At 36.8% G+C, this 22,414-nt stretch overlaps 1 protein-coding gene across 1 annotated transcript in view; it reads right to left on the bottom strand.

Annotated features, from left to right (window-relative positions):
- The window catches only part of HECW2 (HECT, C2 and WW domain containing E3 ubiquitin protein ligase 2), a 422,966-nt gene that overhangs the window by 272,984 nt on the left and 127,568 nt on the right, over positions 1-22,414 (bottom strand). Inside the window, 1 exon segment of the mRNA XM_020993535.2 lies at positions 2,845-3,171. Within this exon segment, the coding sequence (XP_020849194.1) occupies positions 2,845-3,136 (292 nt within the window). The 5' untranslated portion in view covers positions 3,137-3,171.

The following is a 22,414-nucleotide window of genomic DNA, read 5'->3' as shown; positions in this document are numbered from 1 at the left end:
AAAAACAAAACATATACTCTGAAGGGAAAAGCACACCAAGATAGAAACACAATCAAAATACAGGCCATGCCAACAAACCACACCTCATCAGGCCTGTGTTCTACCAAAACCCTTTCCCTCTGGGAATGATTTCTTTAAGGACCTTTTATCTGTTCCATAAATAAAATTAAAGTTGCTAGGAAACAGTCTGGCTTCTCAGATCATGGCTGAATTTGGGCAGGGGGGTGGTATGGGGGGTCATTTAGTAGCTTCCTACCAAGGAAGAAAGAAACCTGGAGAGTGTTTTGGACAGATATACTATATTGTTATGAAACGTGAATTATTCTCAGCCCATGTTTATCACAGGACCCATTGGAGAATTCTGTCTGTTACTCAAATTCCTATTGAGTCATAGCATCTTTCAATTAATGGCATAAGGGCCTTTGGGGAATTGAGTCTTTCAGGGCATGTGATTTTTTTTCTTTGTTATTACTTTCTTCCCTTTAATTTCCTTCCCTAATATATTTATTACCACATCTGTCTTCCACTTAATTGTGTCCAATAATACTGCCTTGAGTGTTTTCAAGACCTTTATTATTAGTCTGAAAAATTATTCCAAACACATCATCTGTCCTGCTGAACTCTACAAAATTTCTGTATTTTCAGGACTCGTGTGATCTTAAGCTAATTTCCTCAAGTGTATATAAATGTTCAGTATTTGTTCACCCATTTGTTCGTTCAATAAACATTAAATGCTTGGGAGCATAACACCACAGTAAGCATGATTAAACATGTAAACCATTAAAAACCATTTACAGTATAAGATTTCTTGCTTTGGGAAAAATCACGAAGAGCAGAGTACCAATGATAGCAAAGGAAAACTAACTGTTTCAAAGAACCACAAAGCACCAGAAACACAAACCACATATTCTGCTTAATATTTGAAAGCAATTCGGAAGTCAAGTTAGCATTTTTCAAAGACTATATTCTTCAATTCCTACTTTTCTAGATACACTATAGGAGGCATTCCAGAATTTAAGGGATTGGCTCTCTGAATTGGGACTCTTCCTCTATGGAGTAAAATAACCAATGCCAGGATTTTTATGATTCTGTTCAATCAGAGATAAGATGTACTGTACTTTAGACTCTAGTTCCTTCCTGATTAAATTTAGACTGGGCAAAATAATTGGGGGAGGGGAAAGGAAGGAACTAGTATTTTGTATAAGGCTTAAAAGTCATTGTGGAATTTTTTCAGGTGACCACAATATATCTGTAATCAAATTAATCACAAAAAGTACCCTGTGCAAGAAAGTGAAACTGATTTCTTTTTCTAGAATTATCACATGCAGAACCTAAAGCAAGGAAAGTATCACCTGTCATCATGCATGAAATAATGGGGGAAAAAACTTAAAAAGGGGGAAGTGTAACAGTGAAAATAAGCAAGTTATTTCAAAACCAAAGGGCAAATTTTAGAATAGCTGAGTGACAAAATAAAGCTCAAATAAAAATATAATACAATTTGCAAATGAGATGTTTTCCTCTCTAAGTTCATACATACCCTACTAATATAAATTGGGTGCAGTTGGGTGGGGGTGGAGACATGGACAGAACTCTAAACTTTATAATTTTTTTTTAATCTCTCAGAAAACAAAGATAAATGTTAAGCCACTCTTTGGCACTTTAGAGTTTTACAGTATTATCAGTAGTGATTGGGAAAAAAACTAATTTTAATCCAATTAAAATCAAAATTCATGTCCCCTATAAGAATCAAGTAAACAAAATTTCATAAACTGACAGTGGGTCCTGTATGTGTGTGTGTGTGTGTGTGTGTGTGTGTGTGTGTGTGTGTGTGTTCCCTATTTTCAACTGAATTCTACTTTCCTTTGGAAAAGGGAGTAAAGTTTAAGGTTTAGACTGAGAAACCTAAATAGAAAATCTATTCTATTGTGGCCTCCAATATCAAATTTTAAAGTTTGTTCCCTTCATTCACTACAGATACTCCCCAGATTTTATGGATATTGGTTGGTTTTGCTTTAAGATTTTTTGGTTTCCAAGAAAGCAACTGAGTCAGTTTTTAAGCAAATCTCATGGCAGTCACATCCCCTATCCTCCACCTATAAATAATCAGATGAAGATGAACTGACATACTAGTACATTTTCATGAACACTAATTTCCCTAACTACTTATAATTCATTTGCCATGAAAATGGTTTTCTTCTCCTAGAACATAATCTAAGGATTCTGGATAAGAATAACAAACCTTGAGCTTTTTGTGGTGGTCATGGTTTTTGGAAGAGTAAGCCTTAGAAAATACTACATACTCATACCATAGAACATTTTTAGTATTAACTACAGTGCTTAGAACACTATATTTAATAACTATGTCTTCATCCATTCATTCATTTGTTCTTCAGAACTGATCTAAAATAAGATATCGTTTTTGCACAGGTTAAATATGTATCATCATCTAAATCAATCCCCACATAATCTAACAAGGTGATATAATCTCAAGGGCATAGAACAAGGTATATAGAATATTCATCTTCTGCCTATGAAATGCCTTCTTTGGGGGTTGTTTCAGGTTGCAATTTAACACCACAATTAACAAATAATTAGTTTTAAAATAGTATGGCCCTAAAGAAGACTCGTGTGAAATCTTCAAAACTTTTCTTTGTCATACCTTGCAATTTGCTTAAAAATATAAATGTAGAAAGAATATGCATATTTCATATTTTTCAGAAGTTGACTGCTAAAAAAATGGATCAATAAAATGTCAAAGTAAAAGAAAAAAATACAAATAACACTTCACCCATCTATTCATCCACAACATACACATACCTCACAGTTCCATTCTACTTGACTCACCTATATGATAAAGTCCAATCCAGTCAGTAGGGTCCACTTCCTCTTTAATGTCCCAGAAGATAATGAGGTTCTGGGCTTGGCCCAGTGTATATTCATACATGCTCGCAGTCAGGCTAGAGCGGCTTTCCGAAGTCACCAGGTCAGTGTCACTATTAGCCCTCTGCAGGTTCATGTTCTCAGGCATGGACCCCTGAGAGGCAAGACTCTGGAGGTTCTCTGGACTCAATGTGTAGCGCATCTGGGGGTTGCGCCTCCTCACAAAAAGCAGGTGCTCCCGGGCTGAGCTAGCCATCCTGTCTACCTCTCTGAAGTCAGCTTCCTAAGGATCTGCAAGAAATAGACAAACAGGAGGCATTAATGCTGTGATGCAAGCAATCAGATTTAAGCCTCCCAAAGATAAAGCTTTGCAGAAATGTTTCTTACAACTGTGACCCTGGAGTAATCTGCTGACAAAATAAAGCCCAATGCTGTGTTATGAACGCGTGTGGTCTGAAAATAGCATCTCTAGCTCGCAGTTGCTACTGCATAAGTTCAATGAAGCACAGGAGATGATGCAGCCATTAGATCTTAGAGTTGGAAAGGACCTAAGACTTCACCTCTTCCAACCTCTTCACTTTACGAATGGTAAAAACCAGAGAGTAGAGTGATTTTCCCAGGGTCATGCAGCAAATAACTACCAGACTTGGCTTTTCCCTACATTAGGGCTGCACTTCGCCCCTTTCTCCCTTCTCCCTTCTTCCTGCCCGATCCCACTCCTGACAAGATAAATGTTAGGTTGTGATTTTGCTGGTAACTTCAAAAGGTTAGAGGCAGGTATATTTCTCCATTTAAGACCAGTGTGCTTATCTCCTGCTATCTGCCCCACTTTCCCTCCCTTCACTGTCATGGTCTATTCCTACTACAGTCTAGCAAGTGTATAACTAAATAATGATAATAAAAGCTGACATTGATACACTTAAAGATTTGCAAAGTGCCATACATACTGATGATCTCATTTAAGTCTCAGAAAAAATGCTGTGAGCTAAGTACTACAGGTATCACCATTCCCAATTTACAGAAAAGGAAACTGAGGCTCATAAAAGTTAAATGGTCACATGAACTAGTAAATGTCTAAGGGTACTGTAACTAGCATGGGGCAACTGGGGTTTTGTCCCTGGGCCCCAACAAGGAAAGTATGGCTCTTCTTCCCTATGGCTATTTCTGATTTCTTATTTTGCCAGACTATGGCACTCCCTCAGTGTAACTACCATGGTGCCCCTTTCCCAAGACTGCTTCCTCCCACACAAACCAACTCCTGTGAGAGAAGACTCAGCACTACTCCTCTCCCACAATCATTTTTGACCCAAGTGCAAGAAATACTCATGATTCTGATAGGAGATAGGATCCAGGTAAGAGTTTTCCTAACTCCAAGTCCAGCACTTTATCCATTATGCCACACTGCCTTTATTCTATAACATGGGAGAAATGAAGGGATTGAGGTATATCACAAGTACAGAGCCTCATGTTACTGTATTTTCTTGGCAAAAATTTAATATTCTTCCCCGGACACTTCCTATTATCACTTGCCTTTTTGATCCCGTGGGTACTGACTCTTAGAGCAGTCCCTCTCATTGATCCACCTTACTTCCACCACTTAGTTCTAAGTCATCCAAAGCGATAAGATCTTCAGACTGCTAAAGAACTGAATTGAATTGTACTAAATTAAATCTTTGTAGCTTCTTTCCTCCCTCCCACTGTGGCCCCATCATACAATCACTTGGTCACAGGTAGGTAGGCACATAGCAAAAACTCAATTAAAATTGTTGAAGTTAATGTTGAATATTAATTAAAATTGCACTAGACACAAGGTTAACACAGACTCCATTAAAACCTCACTAAAAATGGCTTAAGGTAACCTGTTCACAGAAGTGAGTGTAAAATCTGAAACCATAGCTTAAAAGTCTCTGGAGAAGCTATTAGCATATTTGTTCCTGTAAAAATTCATTTTGTTATTATAATAAAAAGGCTGAGTAGTTCTTAGCAATCTGAGATATACTTCAAAGAAAAGAAACACAAGATAACAAAATGAAACCAATTGTGCATTTGACTAAAATTGCAAACATTCAAACCATTCTAAAGCCTGTAATTTAGAGCTAATGTAAAACAGCCCAAAACAGAAATGTAACTATTCTGTGAAGTTTAACACTGTGCCTAGCATAGCTCCAGCTAATAGTCTACTAGCATATTATTCACACATTTTCCTGGGAATTAACCCCTGTGGGCAAATGCTTCTGTGGTGGCTCCAACAACAGCTACTGAAGACCCAGAAAAGAAAGCTTTTTCCACTAAAATCCTTAGCACTGTCAAATGGTTCATCATTAAAAAAAAATGATGGTATTTTATCAATGGAAATGACCTACCATCTGCTTTTCCATTGAACCCCAAGTGGAACCATCTGATTTGCAGCTGAAACCTTCCATGAGAGTTGTCTCCCTCATCAGAATGTGAGCTCCTCCAGAGAAAGGACTCTGTTTTCTATTAGTATCCCCAGCACTTAGTCTTTTGCACATGGTAGTCACTTGATAATTTTTTCTTTCTTTTTTCATTCATTCATTCATTCAAGCTAGTAGGATACTTAGAGATCTTCTAATCTGACCCTTTCATTTTGCAGATGGGACGCTGGAGACTAGAGAGGACAATGCCCAGTGACATGCCAAATATCCACAGCTAGTTAGTGGCAAAGCTGTTGACTTCTAGTTGAGCAGTCTAGCCAATCAGCTGGCTTCACATATAACTTGAAAGAGGCTGGAAGGAAATCTGGGAGCTACAATGGAGCATAGATGATGGGAGCATGTTATTCAATATTGTGATACACAGAAGATTATAAGATTACCCGATCAAGAGTAAAGAGAACTTGAAGATCATCTAGCTCAAATTCCTTCATTTTACAGGAGAAACATGAAGCACCTTGTTTAAAGTCACACACCATATTATGTAACAGATTTTCTCTGAACTCAAGTCCTCTTGCCTCTGAGACCAGCAGCACTCTTTCCACTATATCACATTACCTACTTTTTTCTTTTTTTTTCACAGAAACATAAATATTTATTTTGTGGTAACAGATGATGCTAATATCCCCTATAGAATACCTGTAGTCTACAACTTATAATAATAGCTAATATTTACATAGTTCTTTAAAATGCTTTTGCAAAATAATTTACATATGTCATCTAAGTTGATATATTATTCTTCTAATGTTTCCTCTATTTGCCATTTGCTTAGTTAATTAATTTTTTTTTTGCCAAAAGTAGCCATTAATAGAAGAAGAAAATTAGAATTAGGTCTGCAATAAATGGCTTTTTTCACCTATCAGACACGTTCCTTGGAAACAACAAAATTTACTACTTTACTTCCAAAGGTTTTAATTACTAACCAACTACAAAGCACCATAGTATACAAGTTCAAAGCTAAAGCCTAAAAGAGAGAGAAAACTATCAGATTACAAATATATTATTTTAGTGCCTTGCTCTAAAGTCACAAAATGGATGTCATCTCATTGCATTTCATATCATTTTGCCTGAATGGCAAATAGAGAAAACATTTTGTTTTTATAGTAGAGTGATCCCTAAGACCACTACTAAATGACAGAAATTAGGATACAACAAGAAATGCTTTCTGTGATTGCAGCCTCTTAGAAGAGTAATATATTCAGGTGGGTCTCCAGCTCCAAAGCCCCTAAAGTTCTTGAAACCATTTAGCTATGATGGCTTTCAGCTTCCTGTAGTATATAACAAAAGTAGATTGACCAAATAATATTCACAAAGGAAAGAACAAAATTCATTTTTTAGAAGAATTGAGTAAGGTAAGCTGACCCAAATTCGAAAATTTTAGACAATAAATAAAAAAGCAAGGAACTGACAATCATGAAGCACAGAAGTGATGCTGATAAATCAGATAATATGCAAGACAGGCAAAACTAGATCATAATATGAACTAGATTATATCCTTTTATGATAGGTTCTACTTATGAGGTGTTCTATGGAGACCATTAGCACATTTGCCACCATAAAACATTTTCATAGAAGTAACTTTGTCCTTCAGAAAAACTTATTAAAACATGTTGATGGTAAGAGAAACTGCATAGTCAAATTCATATTTGCCAAACCAAAATTGTTGCCTTTACCATAACTTGTAAAGTACTTTCATCAACTTTTGTTTTATGTACTCCAATTGATTCTCAATGGGCAAAATCTAACACAGAGTAGTACTTGCTAGAAAACACCCCAAATATATATTTACTGCTAAAAGAATGAGTTTACAGAAACATTCATTTTAGTATAGATAATCCTAATCCTATTTGTATCTTCCTATTCATAGATAGTGCTATATTTATGCTCAAGGTAAGTATAAATACAGAAAAAATTATTTCTATGAAATAAGCCAGAAAAATTGACTTTAGTTCACTGGGTTTGGTTTCCAAGGTGGACAGGGAATAAATGACCCCTCTACCCTTCTTCATAATAAAAAAAAAAATAAGAAATGTAAGCCGGCAGGAAAATGCTTGATTACCCTTTGGGGAAGTACCATCCTCATATCAAGTATCATATTATGTGACAAGGCCAAACCACATTAAAAAGAAATACATAAAAACCAAAAGGCAATTCAGACCTGCAAAAACGCAAGCAAAATCCAAATGCAGGATTGTTAATCATTTTTTATCGTTGTTAATTATTTTGAAAACTGAGTTCTTCAGATTAAATGAAATTATCATCACTGATTCCAGAGAAAAGATGATTAAAAGCACTCTTTTTGGCTGGTAAAGAGGAAAGGAAGACTAGACTATAGTTGCTAAATGTTGTACACGCTGGTAGTGATTGGGTTAGTGTTTTTTACTTTAATGTTTCTTTGTTACAAGAAAAATTTCTGTGGTCAAGGGGAGAACACTGGGAAATATCTATCCATATCCATAAAACTTTTTTTAAGTTATTTCAAATACAATGTCAAGATTAATTTTTAAATTTACCTCATTTAAAATTGGCTTATGAGCAATAATTGATAAAATATTCTCACCAAGTTACAAAAAAGATTTATTACTCTTGTCCCCTTCCTTCTCCTTTATCCAAACCAGTAAGTTTTACTAAATTAATTTAACTGGTTTTTAATTTCTCTAACATTATTTTCTTTACTTAGGTAAGTAAATCCATTTGGTTATTTGCAAATAAGCTAATTTCTGCGTATGGAACCTATCAGATACAAAGTGTCAAGAGAGCCTGTATAGATAGAATAAAGGAAGAGAATAGGATCACAAGACTCAGCTAGAAGAAATCTTAGACATCACCTACTCCAACACGCCTCATTTTACAAACAAAAAAACTGAGCTCCAGAGATTTGTTCACGGTCACACAGTTTAAAAAAAAAAGGCATTCCAACTCAGTTCTTTGTATTTCGGACTTTTAGGATAGAACTAGAAATGCTTCCTTTGATTCCAGCCCCTTAGAAGAGTAATATATTCCTGTGGGTCTCCAGCCCCAAGCTCCCAAAGTTCTTGAAACCATTTAGCTGTGCTGGCTTTCAGCTTCCAGTAACATATAATAAAAATAGATTGACTCTTTAAATTATTTCACCCTTCCTCTTTATTTCATTCTTCATTTCTATTGTTTTGTACTAATTAAGGCCGTTCCGTCAACAGAACCATATTCATTGACACAAGTATCTATTTTCTTTTAAACATTGATCTATGCCATTAAAACGTTATTAAATTAAGAGTATATTACTTAACTACAAGTACTATCTTTAAATGTCATGCAAGCCTAGGAAAAAGACAAGCTAGGCAGTTGACATATATTCAATAAGTTTTTGAATAGGAGATTTTTTTTTGAAAGACACACTTTTACAAAAAAAAAAAGTACTGTTCCATCTAAGAATAGGAAACAAGCTTTTAGTTTTTAACCTTTTGGAGGGATTGGGGAGAGGGAGGGGGGATACCAAACCTATGACATCATCAGTGTAAGAAGCTTCACAGGGAAACTGGGGAACTCTGTATAGGGAAGCTCACTCCCCCAGTGCAAATCCTGAAACTTCAGCAGTTTGTAATCTGGGTATTGCCTGGGTCATTGAGAAGTTTTGACTTGTCAAGGGCTGCACAGTCAGAGACTTTCCTGCTGCTTCTATTAAAAGCGAGATAGGGCAAAAGGCCGAGCATTTTATCTGTACTTTCACTGATATAGAGAACTTTCAGGTGAGGAAATCTCGGCTACTGATGCAGGTCAACAATTTCTTCTGCAACTTTAGTCTGAGCAAATCACCAGACAAGTGTGTACAGCCCATGGTACTTCAGAGTGCAGGCCAATCCAGATTAAAATGTATTTGGGAAATATTTTTAAAATAAATTTTAAAACATAGATAATATTTCATTTTAAAACTAAGTCAATATGCAGCCTACAGAGATCTTTATGAATGGTTTAGTTACCCACTATTTGAGTTTAACATCACCGACCCAGAGCATTAAGAATTTATACTAGGCCAGAGGCACATAGTCAGGAAGTGTAAGGTGGGAATGAAAATGGATACTGATGGTTAATTTTGAAAGCTCTATTAAAAATTTTAAATTATTAACCTTTTTTTCTCCAATCTACCTTCCATCCCAGGAAGGAAAGGAGGGATGGGGAGTGAAGCTGGGCAGGACGGTGGAAGGGAAGAGTAGAGAGAGAGAGACAAGGAAGGAAAGGGAGAGGGAGACAAAGAGGGAAAAGGAGAGAGAGAGGAGAGAGACAGAGAGAGAAAGAAGGATGGAGAGAGGAAGAAATAGAGGAAAAGAAGAAGGAAGGAAGGGGAAAAGGAAGGTAGGGAAGGAAGAAGCAAAGAAGGGAGGGAGGGAAAAAGGGAAGAAGAAAGGGAGGGAGGAAGAAGGGAAGGGAAGGGAAGGGAAGGGAAGGGAAGGGAAGGGAAGGGAAGGGAAGGGAAGGGAAGGGAAGGGAAGGGAAGGGAAGGGAAGGGAAGGGAAGGGAAGGGAAGGGAAGGGAAGGGAAGGGAAGGGAAGGGAAGGGAAGGAAGGGAAAAATGGATGAAGAATAGAAGAAATATGCATCTCATTATCCATGTCATCCATGTCCAAAAATGCTTTTCTCATTCTGCATATTAGTCCATCTCTCTGTCATAAGGTAGGCAGTGTCCTTCTTCAACAGTACTCTGGAATCAAGGTTGATTATTTCATTGATCAGAGTTTTTAAGTCTTTCAGCAAAGTTCATTTTTAAAATACTGATGTTATTAGTATAAATAGTTTTCCTGGTTCTGCTCACCTCACCCTGCCTGCATCAGCTCATATAAGGCTCTGCAAGTTTCTCTGAAACTGTTTCTTACTTTGTTTTTTATAGCACAATACTATTACATTACATTCATATATCATAATTTGTTCAGCCATTCCTCAATTTATTTGAACCCCATCAGTTTCTTTGACACTCCAAAAAGAGCATACACACACACACACACACACACACACACACACACACACACACACACACATACATGTGTATATATCCATATTTATAATGAAGTCTTTTTCCTGTATCTTTTATCTCTTTGGGGAACAAACCTAAAGAGCCATCATTTTTTACTCAATTTTTTTTTGAGTAACAAATATGAAGCTCTTGCTTCCTCTACACACACACACACACACACACACACACACACACACCCCAAAACAAAGGTTTTCCCCTTGCTGACATGCAAGACTTCTTCAATTCAACGTCCTTTGATCCAACCACAGGGCAGAATTGGAGAGAGGAAGACAGAGCCTTTAAAACTTTACATTATTTTATGATAACTATTATGAGCAGCTGATTTTCAACATGCCCTTACAAGTTTCAATGTAGAAGTGAGAATACAGACATGTTGTATTATTGTTTGGTGGTTGTATGGGGGCGGGGGAGTTAATTAAAGTACCAGGAATGAACAGTTATGTGGAACATGGATGCTCCTAAAGTCTAGCTGATTTTGGAAGTACCTCTGAACCATAACAAGGACACCACTGAAAGGAATTCACATACTGTTGTAGACTCTTCAAGATGTAAGATACTGGTAATCATATTCAGGAAAGAGTATAAATATTAATAGCTCAGTAGTTTATGAATATATCTTTTCATAAACAAAAGCACTAAGGATTTATGATTTTCTGGAAAAACAGAAAAACAATTCATACCTTACAACCCAGATTTCCACTTGGACTAGGTGAAGTACAACAACAGCATTTAGGAAAATGTACTTTAAGTGCCTCCCGAAGAATTTACCACCTCCTTTCAATTCACACTGAAGTACAAGATAACATTATCTCATCCCTGTACTATTACCATAGTTCCTAACTGGTCTTACTCCTCCCCTAAAATCCATACTGTATGCTACTACCAGATTAATCTTTCTAGAGTACTATTTTGAATGTCACTCACCTCTTCAAAAACCATCAGCACATTCCATTCCTAGCCTAACATTCCAGAATGCCCCATAATTAAGCTCCAATCTATAATCCTAGGTTTCTCCTGGTGCTCCCTTTTATCCTACACTCAGAAAAGGAACCTACTCAGTGGTTTCTCAGACATATATTATACCTCCTTACCTATGCACATGCCATTACCCTGACCACAGATGTGCTGAAGCCAGCTCACACCAGCTCATGACAGTTTGTATATGAAATTTTCAGTGTGAATACTTATACCTCTGAAATCATCAAAAGTTACAAATCAGGGCTTGATTTGCTTTGTTGATTGTCTAGACTTAAGAAAGTGATGGAGAAAATTTGGATGGAGAATGGAGAAAACATTAAATTTCAAAGTGTCACACATTTTGGGAGGAGCCCATTGTTGAACATTTATCAATACATTCCTGACTCCACCTTAATCTTCTTTAAATGTTTTCCCAACCACTTCCACTTGTAGAAATTTTACCTGTTCTTCGGGGCTTGATCAAGTTTGCAAAGACTTTCCTCATCACCCTAGTCAATCAGTCTGTGAGTATTTAGTGACAAGTACTGGGGGTACCAAGTAAGGCAAAAACAGACCTTGTATTCCAGAAGCTCACATTTTAATGGAGGAGACAACATGAAAATAACTAGGCACCTACAAGATATACACAGAAGAGATGAAAGATGATCTCAGAAGAGAGCACTTCCTATTCTGAATTCCTATGACATTCTGTTTTATATTATTCCTATCACCTTCACTTAGCCTTCTATGGTAGTTATATGCACTCACCATCTTTTACATCTAGTGATGGTAAACCTCTAGAGGGCAGGGACCAGACCCATAGTGTGTAGCATATGGTTTTATATACAAATTCACAATCTTTCAGTTAGAATGAACTCAAAGATCATCTTGTACAACTGACACCTGAACAGAAAGCCCCTCTATAATAACCTCACTGACAAATGGTCATTCAGCCCTTTGCACTTTTGTCCCTAATAAACCACCACTATATGGAGTTTCAGTTGACCTTCATATCCTCTTGAATGGGAAGTTTTAGGAATGATGGTCAATAAAAGTACTATTTGGTAGAAACTTTAAATGAGATGGGAGTTCACAGAAAGAAGAGATCAATGTGGGTAAGAGTAGGTAAAGGAAGTAGACTTTGAGCTATTTCAGATAGACGTCCAGTCACTGCAGGTCAGACAAACAGCATGATCAAGGTTCAGAAGCAGCAAACAGCATTTGAGAGTAAGGTTTTTATGGATCAGAAAATGGGGACTAAGAGAGGTCAAGTAACTTGTTTAGGGTCACATGGCAAGCTGCTAGGATTTGAACTACGGTCTTTCTCATTCCAAGTCCGACTTTAACTACTGTACTACCTACCTGCCTAAGAAACTAAAGGCTTTAGTTTGGGACAAATAGAGTTTGAGGTGACATACAAGTGGACCAATCAATGAGAAATAGAATATAATCAGTGATTATTTCTATGTGTAAGAACACAGGAAGCACAGACTTAGAATTGCACAGGACATTAGAGGTCATTAACTCCAACTTCTCATAAAAATTAAGGCTCAAGTGACTTGCCAACTAGTAAGTGTCTGTGGTAGGCTTTGGACCTAGATATTCCCGATTCCAGGCTCAAGCCTCTATCCTGCATTCACATGCTAATTCTACACTATTAATTTGTACTACGTGCATATTAATAAATACTTTAGATGAATCTATCTAAAAATAGAAGAATCTCTCAGAACTAGTTTCAAATTTCTATAGTGTACTAGTGGAGTCACACATATCTATGTTGCATGAGTTGTACCAAATCACTCATGGCATGCTACCACAATAAAGAAGATAGAAAAATGCAGATGGGAATAGAGAAGGCAAAAAAGGAGTATAAAAAGCCACCGTAAGTGACTTGAGTTCTGTGGGTCTCAGTTTTTTTCATTTGTGTAATGATAGCATTGAACTGGCTGATGATAAACTCCCTGAAGGGGGCTTCAATGCTAAGTGAGGCTAAAATCTCAAGAGCAAAACACAAGCCTTGACTTAAAATGGCTACCTTTCTAATCATGGTCCCAGTATATAATGAAAGTTAAATTACAAGGTGGAATGAAAAATTGTTTTTTAAGTGACAAGATTATCTTGGATTTTCTTGACTTTAAAGGCTATTTGAAAAGTATTTATTGCTTTGGTAGCTACTATTTGTTTAACTGTTTTGTTAAAGATATCAATTTTTAGGTAAAGAAGGTAGGGGAAAAGGCAGTGTTAAATTTAACGGCGAGCTTGAGTCAGGCAGAACACACTGGACCACATAACCATGGCATGATGCCCCCCCTGGTGGCAACAGACTCAAATTACTAGTGCAGCTTTTTGAGAAGTGAGCACTGCCCTCTATAGTACCCCTCCCTCTCCTCACATTTTTACTACTAAAAAGGTAAAAGTACTATCAGAATTTAAGATTATTTGGAGCTTTGTAACAACCTTAAATGAAAGCTTTATTTCTATTTGTATAGGGCTTAGCACAGTGCTTGGCACACAGTAAGCACTTAATAAATACTTTTTTCTTCATGTGTTTATTCAACCAACCAATCTAGTGAGCTACCTCAGCTAAGCAAAATATAGGAGGATAAAAAGTAAATATTCTAAAAATTACTTCAATCTTGGTCATCAGAATTTTTCTTTTTGGCATCATGGGTTCAGAAATATTTTAAAGTTTATTTTTCTTGGACATTTCCATTTGAATATCTTCTCTGTATGTGTATATTTCAACACACAGTCATTTTCTCTCTTTTGGCAAAATATGTCTCCAATTTAGTTCAATTGAAACAATTTAAATTAACCCAATGCTACTACATAAACACCCCAAAGACCACAGAAATAGAAAAATGTAACATTTCGTGGGAGAAAAAAATCTTATTATGAACAACTGTGGGACATTAAGCATTTGAAAACATACAACTCTACCAATTATTCCATTATTTAAGCCACCAAGTAGAGAAAAGAAATTCAAGAAACAGTAAGACTATTTGTATGCTGCATGTAATCTAGTATGATATGTGACATAAACAAAGAGAAGGGATGGTAGAAATAGCATCAATATTTTAATTAATTTTTCAGATCATAGCTTAAGTATTGAACCACTTTAATTCAGAAGTGAATCCTGGGTCCAGTATTTCTGACTGGCTATATTGTCTTCTAAAACTTCAAAACTGCTCTGGAAAGAAACAAGATTGAATTTCTCACCAACTCCACTGGGGAAGTATCCAGGGTTATTTCTAGACACCAAAAGCATCCAGGACACAAACTAAGCCCTAATTACTCATCCCAAAAGGGATGAATATGGAGGTCACATAACATTTAACGATTCCTATTGTTTTATTTAAAAAGAGGCCAGTGCACCAATATACCAGATGAAGCCAAATATCGAGTGATTCAACCCTTTTCTTCACATGACAAATGAGAATAGATTCTTATTCTAAGGCAGAAATGAAGTTGAAGGAAAAAAAGTAGAATTAAAGCTTACATGCTACTGAATTTACCTCACACAGACTACTAGATCACACATTTCTACATTTTCCTAAATACATTGTTAAAAGATCAGCCCAAACGTAAGGTTGACTATTCATTGTAGCCCATAAGTATTCAAAAAAGCTGTAATTTTCTCATGGAGAGAACCCCTAGTATAAGTATGGCCTCCACCAATATAGAAGGCAACCCATCTACTGACTTAATAGATGCATCTTAGGGAAACTGTATGATGAACATAGAGGTTAAGGTACTTGCCCAAGATTTCATAGCTAGAAACAACGTGAGGTGAAATTTGAACCCAGGTCTTCCTGACTCCAAGCCTAACACTTTACTCTTTTTACCATCCTGACTCTCTCATCTAAAGTAACAGAACAGAGAAAAAGTGCCTAAACCTCTATAAATGTAGTCTATGTCCTGGCTGCTGAAATATAGGTTATTCTAAAGCCATGCACATCAGAATAATATTATCCCTGAATGTAGCAATGGGAGAAGAGGCAAAAATGGTGCTCAATTATGACCAGATGGTGGACTACTTCCCATTCTCCCAAGACAATTTCTTATTAGACTTGGGAGAAATAGCTACAGAAACTGAGCTCACTTCATGCTTGAAAACACAATAAAAGTCAAGCTAAGGAAAGTTAACAGGGCCAAACACATCATTCCAATTATCTGACATGGAAATTGCCATCCCTCCAAGAAGCTGTTGGCATTTTAAAGGTGATAGCCTCCGTAACAACTCTCATTTTTCCTTTAACATTTTTGTATTTATTTAACAAATATTGACTGAGAAATTACTACGTGTATTTACTGTACTAGTCATTGAGGGGGCTATAAATAAAGAACAGTCCTTACCCTCAAGGAGCTTAAAACTAAACGCCTACAATTAATATCCTGCTTCTGCCACTCATTACTCAAATGACCTTGGACAAGTCACTTACCCTCCCTAGGCTCAGTTTCCTCATCTGTAAAATGATGAAATTGTAACATTTACTATAGTAAAAGGTCTCTGGGGTTCCTCCTCTAGAACTACAATCATTCTTATGAAATGGCTCTTTTAGAAAGGCCAAGTTCTACCTATTCACTTTCACGGTTCACTTGGAGATAGTTCGTCTTTCCCTAGAAAATTCTCAATAAACACAAGCCCAAATTAATCAATTTATATTTCTTAGGCCAGGAAATCTGTTTTAAAAAGAGTCAAATAGCTAATGAGTAGGTGAGGAAAAGAGATAAAAATGTAAAGTTCTAAATCTTGTGAAATGATGACATAGCTGTAGGACACTAAAAACAGGAGTCTCTCCAAGGGAGGGAAGGAGGGGAGAAACAAAACAAAAAACATTATGGATGGCAATTCACCAAATTAACATCATTCTTTCTTTATCCACACAGATGCCATACAACTTTTGATCAGAAGGAAAGAGAGATCATCTCATCCCTTAGCATCATCTTGGTACAGTGGAAAAAGCAATGAATTTGAAGTCTTAGGACCTGAATTCAATTTTCAGGTCTGCCACTTGTTATCTGTGTGATCTTGGAGCAGTCATTAACTTTTTCTAGGCCTGAAAACTGTAAACTGAGAGGGTAATGCTAGATGACCTCTGAAGTCCCTTATGGATCTAAAATTCTAGTCCTAAGATATAGTTAAAGAGCCTAAGGTCCAGAGGGATTATGACTTAGTCATGATCACACAGCTAATTAGGGGCAACATTGGAATTAAAACCCAATTACAAACCCAGTGTTTGTACTACTTGCTACCCCAGTTGGTAGGGTCTATCATCTATCATCAATATAACTGACTTTTCCGATAAGCCCCAATTACAATCACAAAGCCTGAGAAAGCCATGTATCATGGTGTGCTGTAATTGGGGGAAACTCCACAACAACTATTTGGCAAAGATTGTAGAATTATTCAAAGATGATGAGATATTTATTCATTTTCCTAAGAAACAGCATAGCAAGGCATATAATCAACTAGTCAGTTTTCATATTGCTAGGCACAGAATCTAAGACCTGGAGCAAATCTGAAACTCGATTTGCCATATGAAACAGGAGTAAAAATGCAAAATAATATATATGAAATGCTCACTTGGCTGGTCTACATAATAAATGTGATGAGATTCAAAAGTAAGGCATCCAAGAGGACTAAAGTATTCAAAATGAGCAGACAGCGTTTGAATTGGGCCTGCGGAGGTTTTGCTTGGGTGACAGAGAAGAAGATATTCCATACTAGTTGACGATACAAACGGTGATATGGAAGCAGAAATGAGAATGACTTGTACAATCCAGCCTGGATATCATCTGGATAATAGTGCAAAGGATCTATGGTAGGGGTTGGGGGAGGAGGAAGAAGGGGAAGTAATAAGGTGGAAAGATGAGAGAAACAGTGGGATCCATAGCATGTCGTCAGCTTAAGGCAAACTTGAAAACCAGACAATAAAGTTTTGACATGACATAGCAGGGAACAGAGGGTCACTGAACATTTCTGGGTTGGGGGATAACATGATTAAAAACAGTGTTCAAGTAAGGTTATATGTACAATAACCTTATATCTATATATAGATATATTCAGAGAGACCAGCTAAAGGTATATACCACACAGCCTTCTCTGTTTGACTTACCTTCTTGTTCCCCAAGACAAATGTTCTTAACAGATCACTCGAACTGCCAGGACAATTCTGGTAACATTAATATTTTTGAGACTGGCAATTACTGGTATAGGCTTCCATCAGGTCTGGCTACCAAGCATACTGATTAAAGAACCCAATGCACTCAGTACTTCCCAGAAATATAATTGCATAGACAGGTTTCACTTTTATTAAGATCACAGGATCATAGAGCTAGAGCTGAAAGAGATCTTAGAGGCCAACTTCTTCATTTTAATGATGAGGAAACAGAGACACAGAGAGGTACTTAACCCTATTTGCCTCAGTTCCTTATCTGTAAAATGAGCTAGAGAAGGTAATGGCAAAACCACTCCAGAAAATCCCGAATGGGGTCATGAAGAGTCAGACACAACTATACAATGACATCAGTAACAACAAATAATGAGGATTTCTCCTCAAAGAGAAATTCCTAAATTAGATGAAGTTAAATAGTCAAGGAAGTGGTGAGCTTTGAGATCTCTGAGGCAAATGAAAATGATGCAGAACAATACCAAAGGCACCAACTTCATGTCTGATTATTCTTGTCCATTATCAGTCTGTCAACTCAAGAAGGATGAGTACTCTTTGAACTCCACTATTTCAGAGAGATAAAAAATCTTTCTGTTCTTCATACAAGACACTCCATTTGCAGATTAGGGCATTTTCACTGGCTGTTTTCCATGCCTGCAACTCTCTCCCTCCTTATCTCCACCTCCTAGTTTCTCTGGCTTCCTTCAAGCCTCAGCAAAATCTTACCTTCTATGAGAAGCTTTTCCCAACCTCCTCTCATTCTAGTGCCTTCTGTCTGTTAATTATCTCCAATACACACAGACATACACACACACACACACACACACACACATACATACACACATACATACACACATATATATAAATGTATGTATCTATGTGTATTTATACACCATATGTGTATGTAATCTGTACATAGTGGTTTACATGTTATTTTTCCCATCAGATTGTTAACTTCTAGAGCAGGAACTTCCTTTTGCCCTTCTTTGTATCCCCAATACTTAGCACAATGCGTGGCACATAGGAGGTGCTTAATAAATGTTTATTAACTGATTGACTCACTAGAAGGGTTCAGGGGAGAATAAAAACAAAACCTTTTAGGGAAAGTCTCTTTCCAATAAAAGCCTACCCTGATGATTTCTCATGGAGTAGAGGTGACTCTGGGGATCTTCCAAGGGTTTACCATTCAGATCATCTGACAGGTTCTAACAAGCTAAACAAGCTTTAAGCCTGGAGACAGTCTATGTGTCATTCATCCTAAAACCAACCTAGCTAAATTTGGAGAGGTTCTTCTCCAGAAAATTGTCAAGTAGATGATAAGTATTTTCACCAACATCAATTCATGAATACCTTCTCCTGAGGACTATAGAGTTTGTGAGCTTCACTGGTGGAAGGAGGGACCAATTGAAATGAAGTCATAGATCGTCAAACTACTGATGTATATAGGGAAGGCTCAGGAATTGGATTTAAAACTGGGGAAAATAAATCTGAGGTACTATCTGAAAAAGGAACCAATTATACTCTGTAACTTCCTTTTTGTCTTATATTTTGGATAGTATTCCACACTAGAGACCCAATGTTGTGTCTCAGCAAATGCTACTAATTTCTGCTAGTTGTAACATTGCATTCTTCATCGATTTCAAAGGTTCCTAATCTAGGATATGCAAACCCGTAGCAGAATATGAGAAATTTGTCAAGGGGGCACAGAAAATATTTGGTAAATAATAGTGTTATCTTACTGGAATATGCCCAAAGTAATAGTGGCACTGAAAAAAAAATACACACTGAAGAGAGAATAGTGAAAGAGAGTGTGAAGAGGAGGAGGAGGAGGGGAAGGAAGAAGAGGATGAGGATGAAGATGAGGAGGAGGAAAAGGCTAAGCAGGAAAGGGTGGGGGCATTATCACTTTGGTAAATTTGAAAATGTTGAGTAGTGGGAAGAACAATTTCTGGCTAAATTTCTGGCTAAAACCAAATGAATGAGGTTTGGATAAGAAATCTTTTTCATACTGAGCTAGAAAAGATTATTGACAAGAACCTCAGGAAAAAAGAGCTAACTAATTTCTGCAATAACCAAAAGCTCCTGACTGACTTCTAATCAATGAAGTTACTAAATGTTTATGTATCCTTGGAAGAGTATATGTCATGCTTCTTAAATGTGCTCACAAGGCTTTGACTTTGTTTATGACAACTTATCTCTGTGAATTAGGATTCTCAATAAAATCCATGAGGCTGACCATGATATGCTGGTATCTCTTCCAAAAATCAAAACCAAGGATAAAACCATTGGTTGACAAGAAACAGAATGAAGGATCCACCTTCATTTATTTGACTGTGTTCTACTGAACATTTTAAAAACTTTATGAAACTAAAAATGTTATATTAAAGTTTTCTTTGTGAAAAATTAATCTATTCCATTTCATATTTTTATATGCATAGTAAAATCTAGACTAAAGCTCCTTTCATATTGAATAGGGGCACAGGAAGATTTATTGAAAGCCGATGAAGGTATAGGGGTTAAAAAAGGTTGGAAACCCTAATTTATGTGGACTGTTAGGCTAAATTCTTTTGAAAGATTATATATCTTGTTCAGGAGGCTCTGTAGTGTTCCAGGATTCTATACAATCAATACAATGCCATCTGCAGACAGGAGCATCTGGAGGACCCCCTATCTATAGAGAATCTCTTTCATTTGGACTCCAAAGAGTCACCATTACAGTGGCAAGCAAATATCTTTGGTGAACCTACTTTTTGTTTTATGCCTCACTTGATACTAATTATCAGAGGGTCATTAGATAAATCTTCTCCATTGGTACAACTAGATGGCACACTGCACAGAGCACTGGACTTAGAGTCAGGAAGACCTGCGTTCAAATCCAGCCTTAGACACTTATTAGTTGTGTTACCTTGGCAAAGCACTTCATTTCTGCCTGCCTCACTTACTTTATCTGTAAAACCTACCTCAAAGGGCTGTTGTGCAGAGAAAAATATTTATAAAGCAGCTCCTAAAACACTATATAAATGCTAGCTATTATTATTGCTATTTGTAATTATTGTGTCATTCAAGAAATCTTGTATGATTTTAACCTACAAATGGGAAATGCCTTGTTGTAGTAAGGCATTTAAGGCAGCACTTTGTTCTATTGAATCAAATGCCTTTTTATAATCAAGCAATAAGCACAATAGGATCTTGAAATCTTTTGTACCTTTCAATCAGTTATGTGACTTCAGATATTTTCTGCTATAGGATGTCATTTGGCAAAAGCCTGCCTCTTCCATTCTCATACCTTCATCAAGTATTCCTGCAACAAGTAAACATTCTCATAAAGATTTTGAAGAGATGAAAAAATAGGCAGTTGGCAAACAGTCCACTAAACTCATCTAAAAGTACATAGAACTTAAACACTGCAAAAGGACATTGAACTTGACTCAGAACTGAAGCAAGAGGTGGCCTAAATTGCATTTGAGAATTCGTGTAGTGTTTTCAATGACCCCAAGCTTCTCCATGAAACACAACCACAGTTTACTAACAATAATATTCTTCCAGTGATTTTATGTTGCTGTGAATCAAGGAATACCACAGTCTACTAAGAATCAAAATCATGCCACCCGAAAGAAAATGGAAGACGTGTTGGTGAGCATTAATACACTATATCAAGCAACCAAGGGCAAACTACACATGAAAAGTAGTATAGAAGAGATGCATGGCCAGAAAAGGAGAAGATGAATCACAGAGCAAGAGTGAAGGACAGCAGATAGAAAGCCTACATGCTGCTTTTGTAACCTCATAATATAAAGAGATCTAGATGATGGCTCCCAGAATTTTGGGTGGACCTCCCTTTGTGGAAGATGCATGGGAAAATGTGGACAGAAGTAGCACAGAATGAGAAGTCATGGGTGCATTGTGATCTGAACTGTGGGAGAGAGTACCCATATTGATGAGATCATAAATCCATGGAAGTAACGTTATACATTCTCTTTTCTATACCCATGCCAAAGCTCTAGGCCAGGGTGGGCATTAAGAGAGCTGGAGAACCCACAAAGGGCTATAAAATGACCCAATTCTCTCCCTAGTCACTAAGAATACCTAATTATGCCTGAGTGGTTAAATCCAGAAAGTGGGACTCAGCACTAACTCTACATCCAATAGAGATAGGGATAGGGACTGGAACTGGAACATGATTTCATTGGTATAGGGAACTGCCAGGAGAGGAAACTCTTTCTACCAATGTAGGTCAGCACCTTCTCTGAAATTTAAGAATTTTAGAGAATTGCATAGAGCACTGACAGATTGTGACTTGTCTGGGGTCACAAAGCCAGGATTTATCAGAGGCAACATTTGAACCCAGGTCTTCCTGGCTTTGAGATCAGATCTTTAACTGTTATGCCATACTGCATCTCTCTGTGTCTCTCTCCAAATATATACATATATACATATATATGTATAAAAGTGCACACATATTTAATATGTATACATATGGTAAACAAATATATAATATATGCATATATTATAACAGCAGAATAAAAGAATAGTGGCTTAAATTTTAGTCAAATGGCTTTGTTCCATTTATCAATTATAAGGGACAGACTGGTTATTGAGAGATGAATGAGCTCCCTCAAGGATGGGTCCTCACTTTATTTTTCTAGCCTTATCTCCTTTGTAGGCTGAATGTTCCACATCAAACTGAATGACTTGCCCAGCTAAGCCCTGTATACTTTTTTTCCTTGGATTTGATTTATGTAGTTGACTCCATCTGATATGCCTTCTACCACTCCCCTCCATCTTAGCTTATATAATTCTTACTCATTTTTCAAGGACTAGCTCAAAAGCTATATCTTTCCACAGTGCTCCTGTTAGAAGTACTCTCTTCCCCCTTTGAACTCAAAAGCACTTTCTTAATGCATTCTAGCTTGTTTTGTAATTATTTATATACATGTCTTGTC

This window comes from Phascolarctos cinereus, unplaced genomic scaffold (genome assembly GCF_003287225.1).
Source record: "Phascolarctos cinereus isolate Bilbo 61053 unplaced genomic scaffold, phaCin_HiC Scaffold_726;HRSCAF=1367, whole genome shotgun sequence".
Classification (NCBI taxonomy): Eukaryota; Metazoa; Chordata; class Mammalia; order Diprotodontia; family Phascolarctidae; genus Phascolarctos; species Phascolarctos cinereus.
This window is presented reverse-complemented; position numbering and strand designations above follow the sequence as displayed.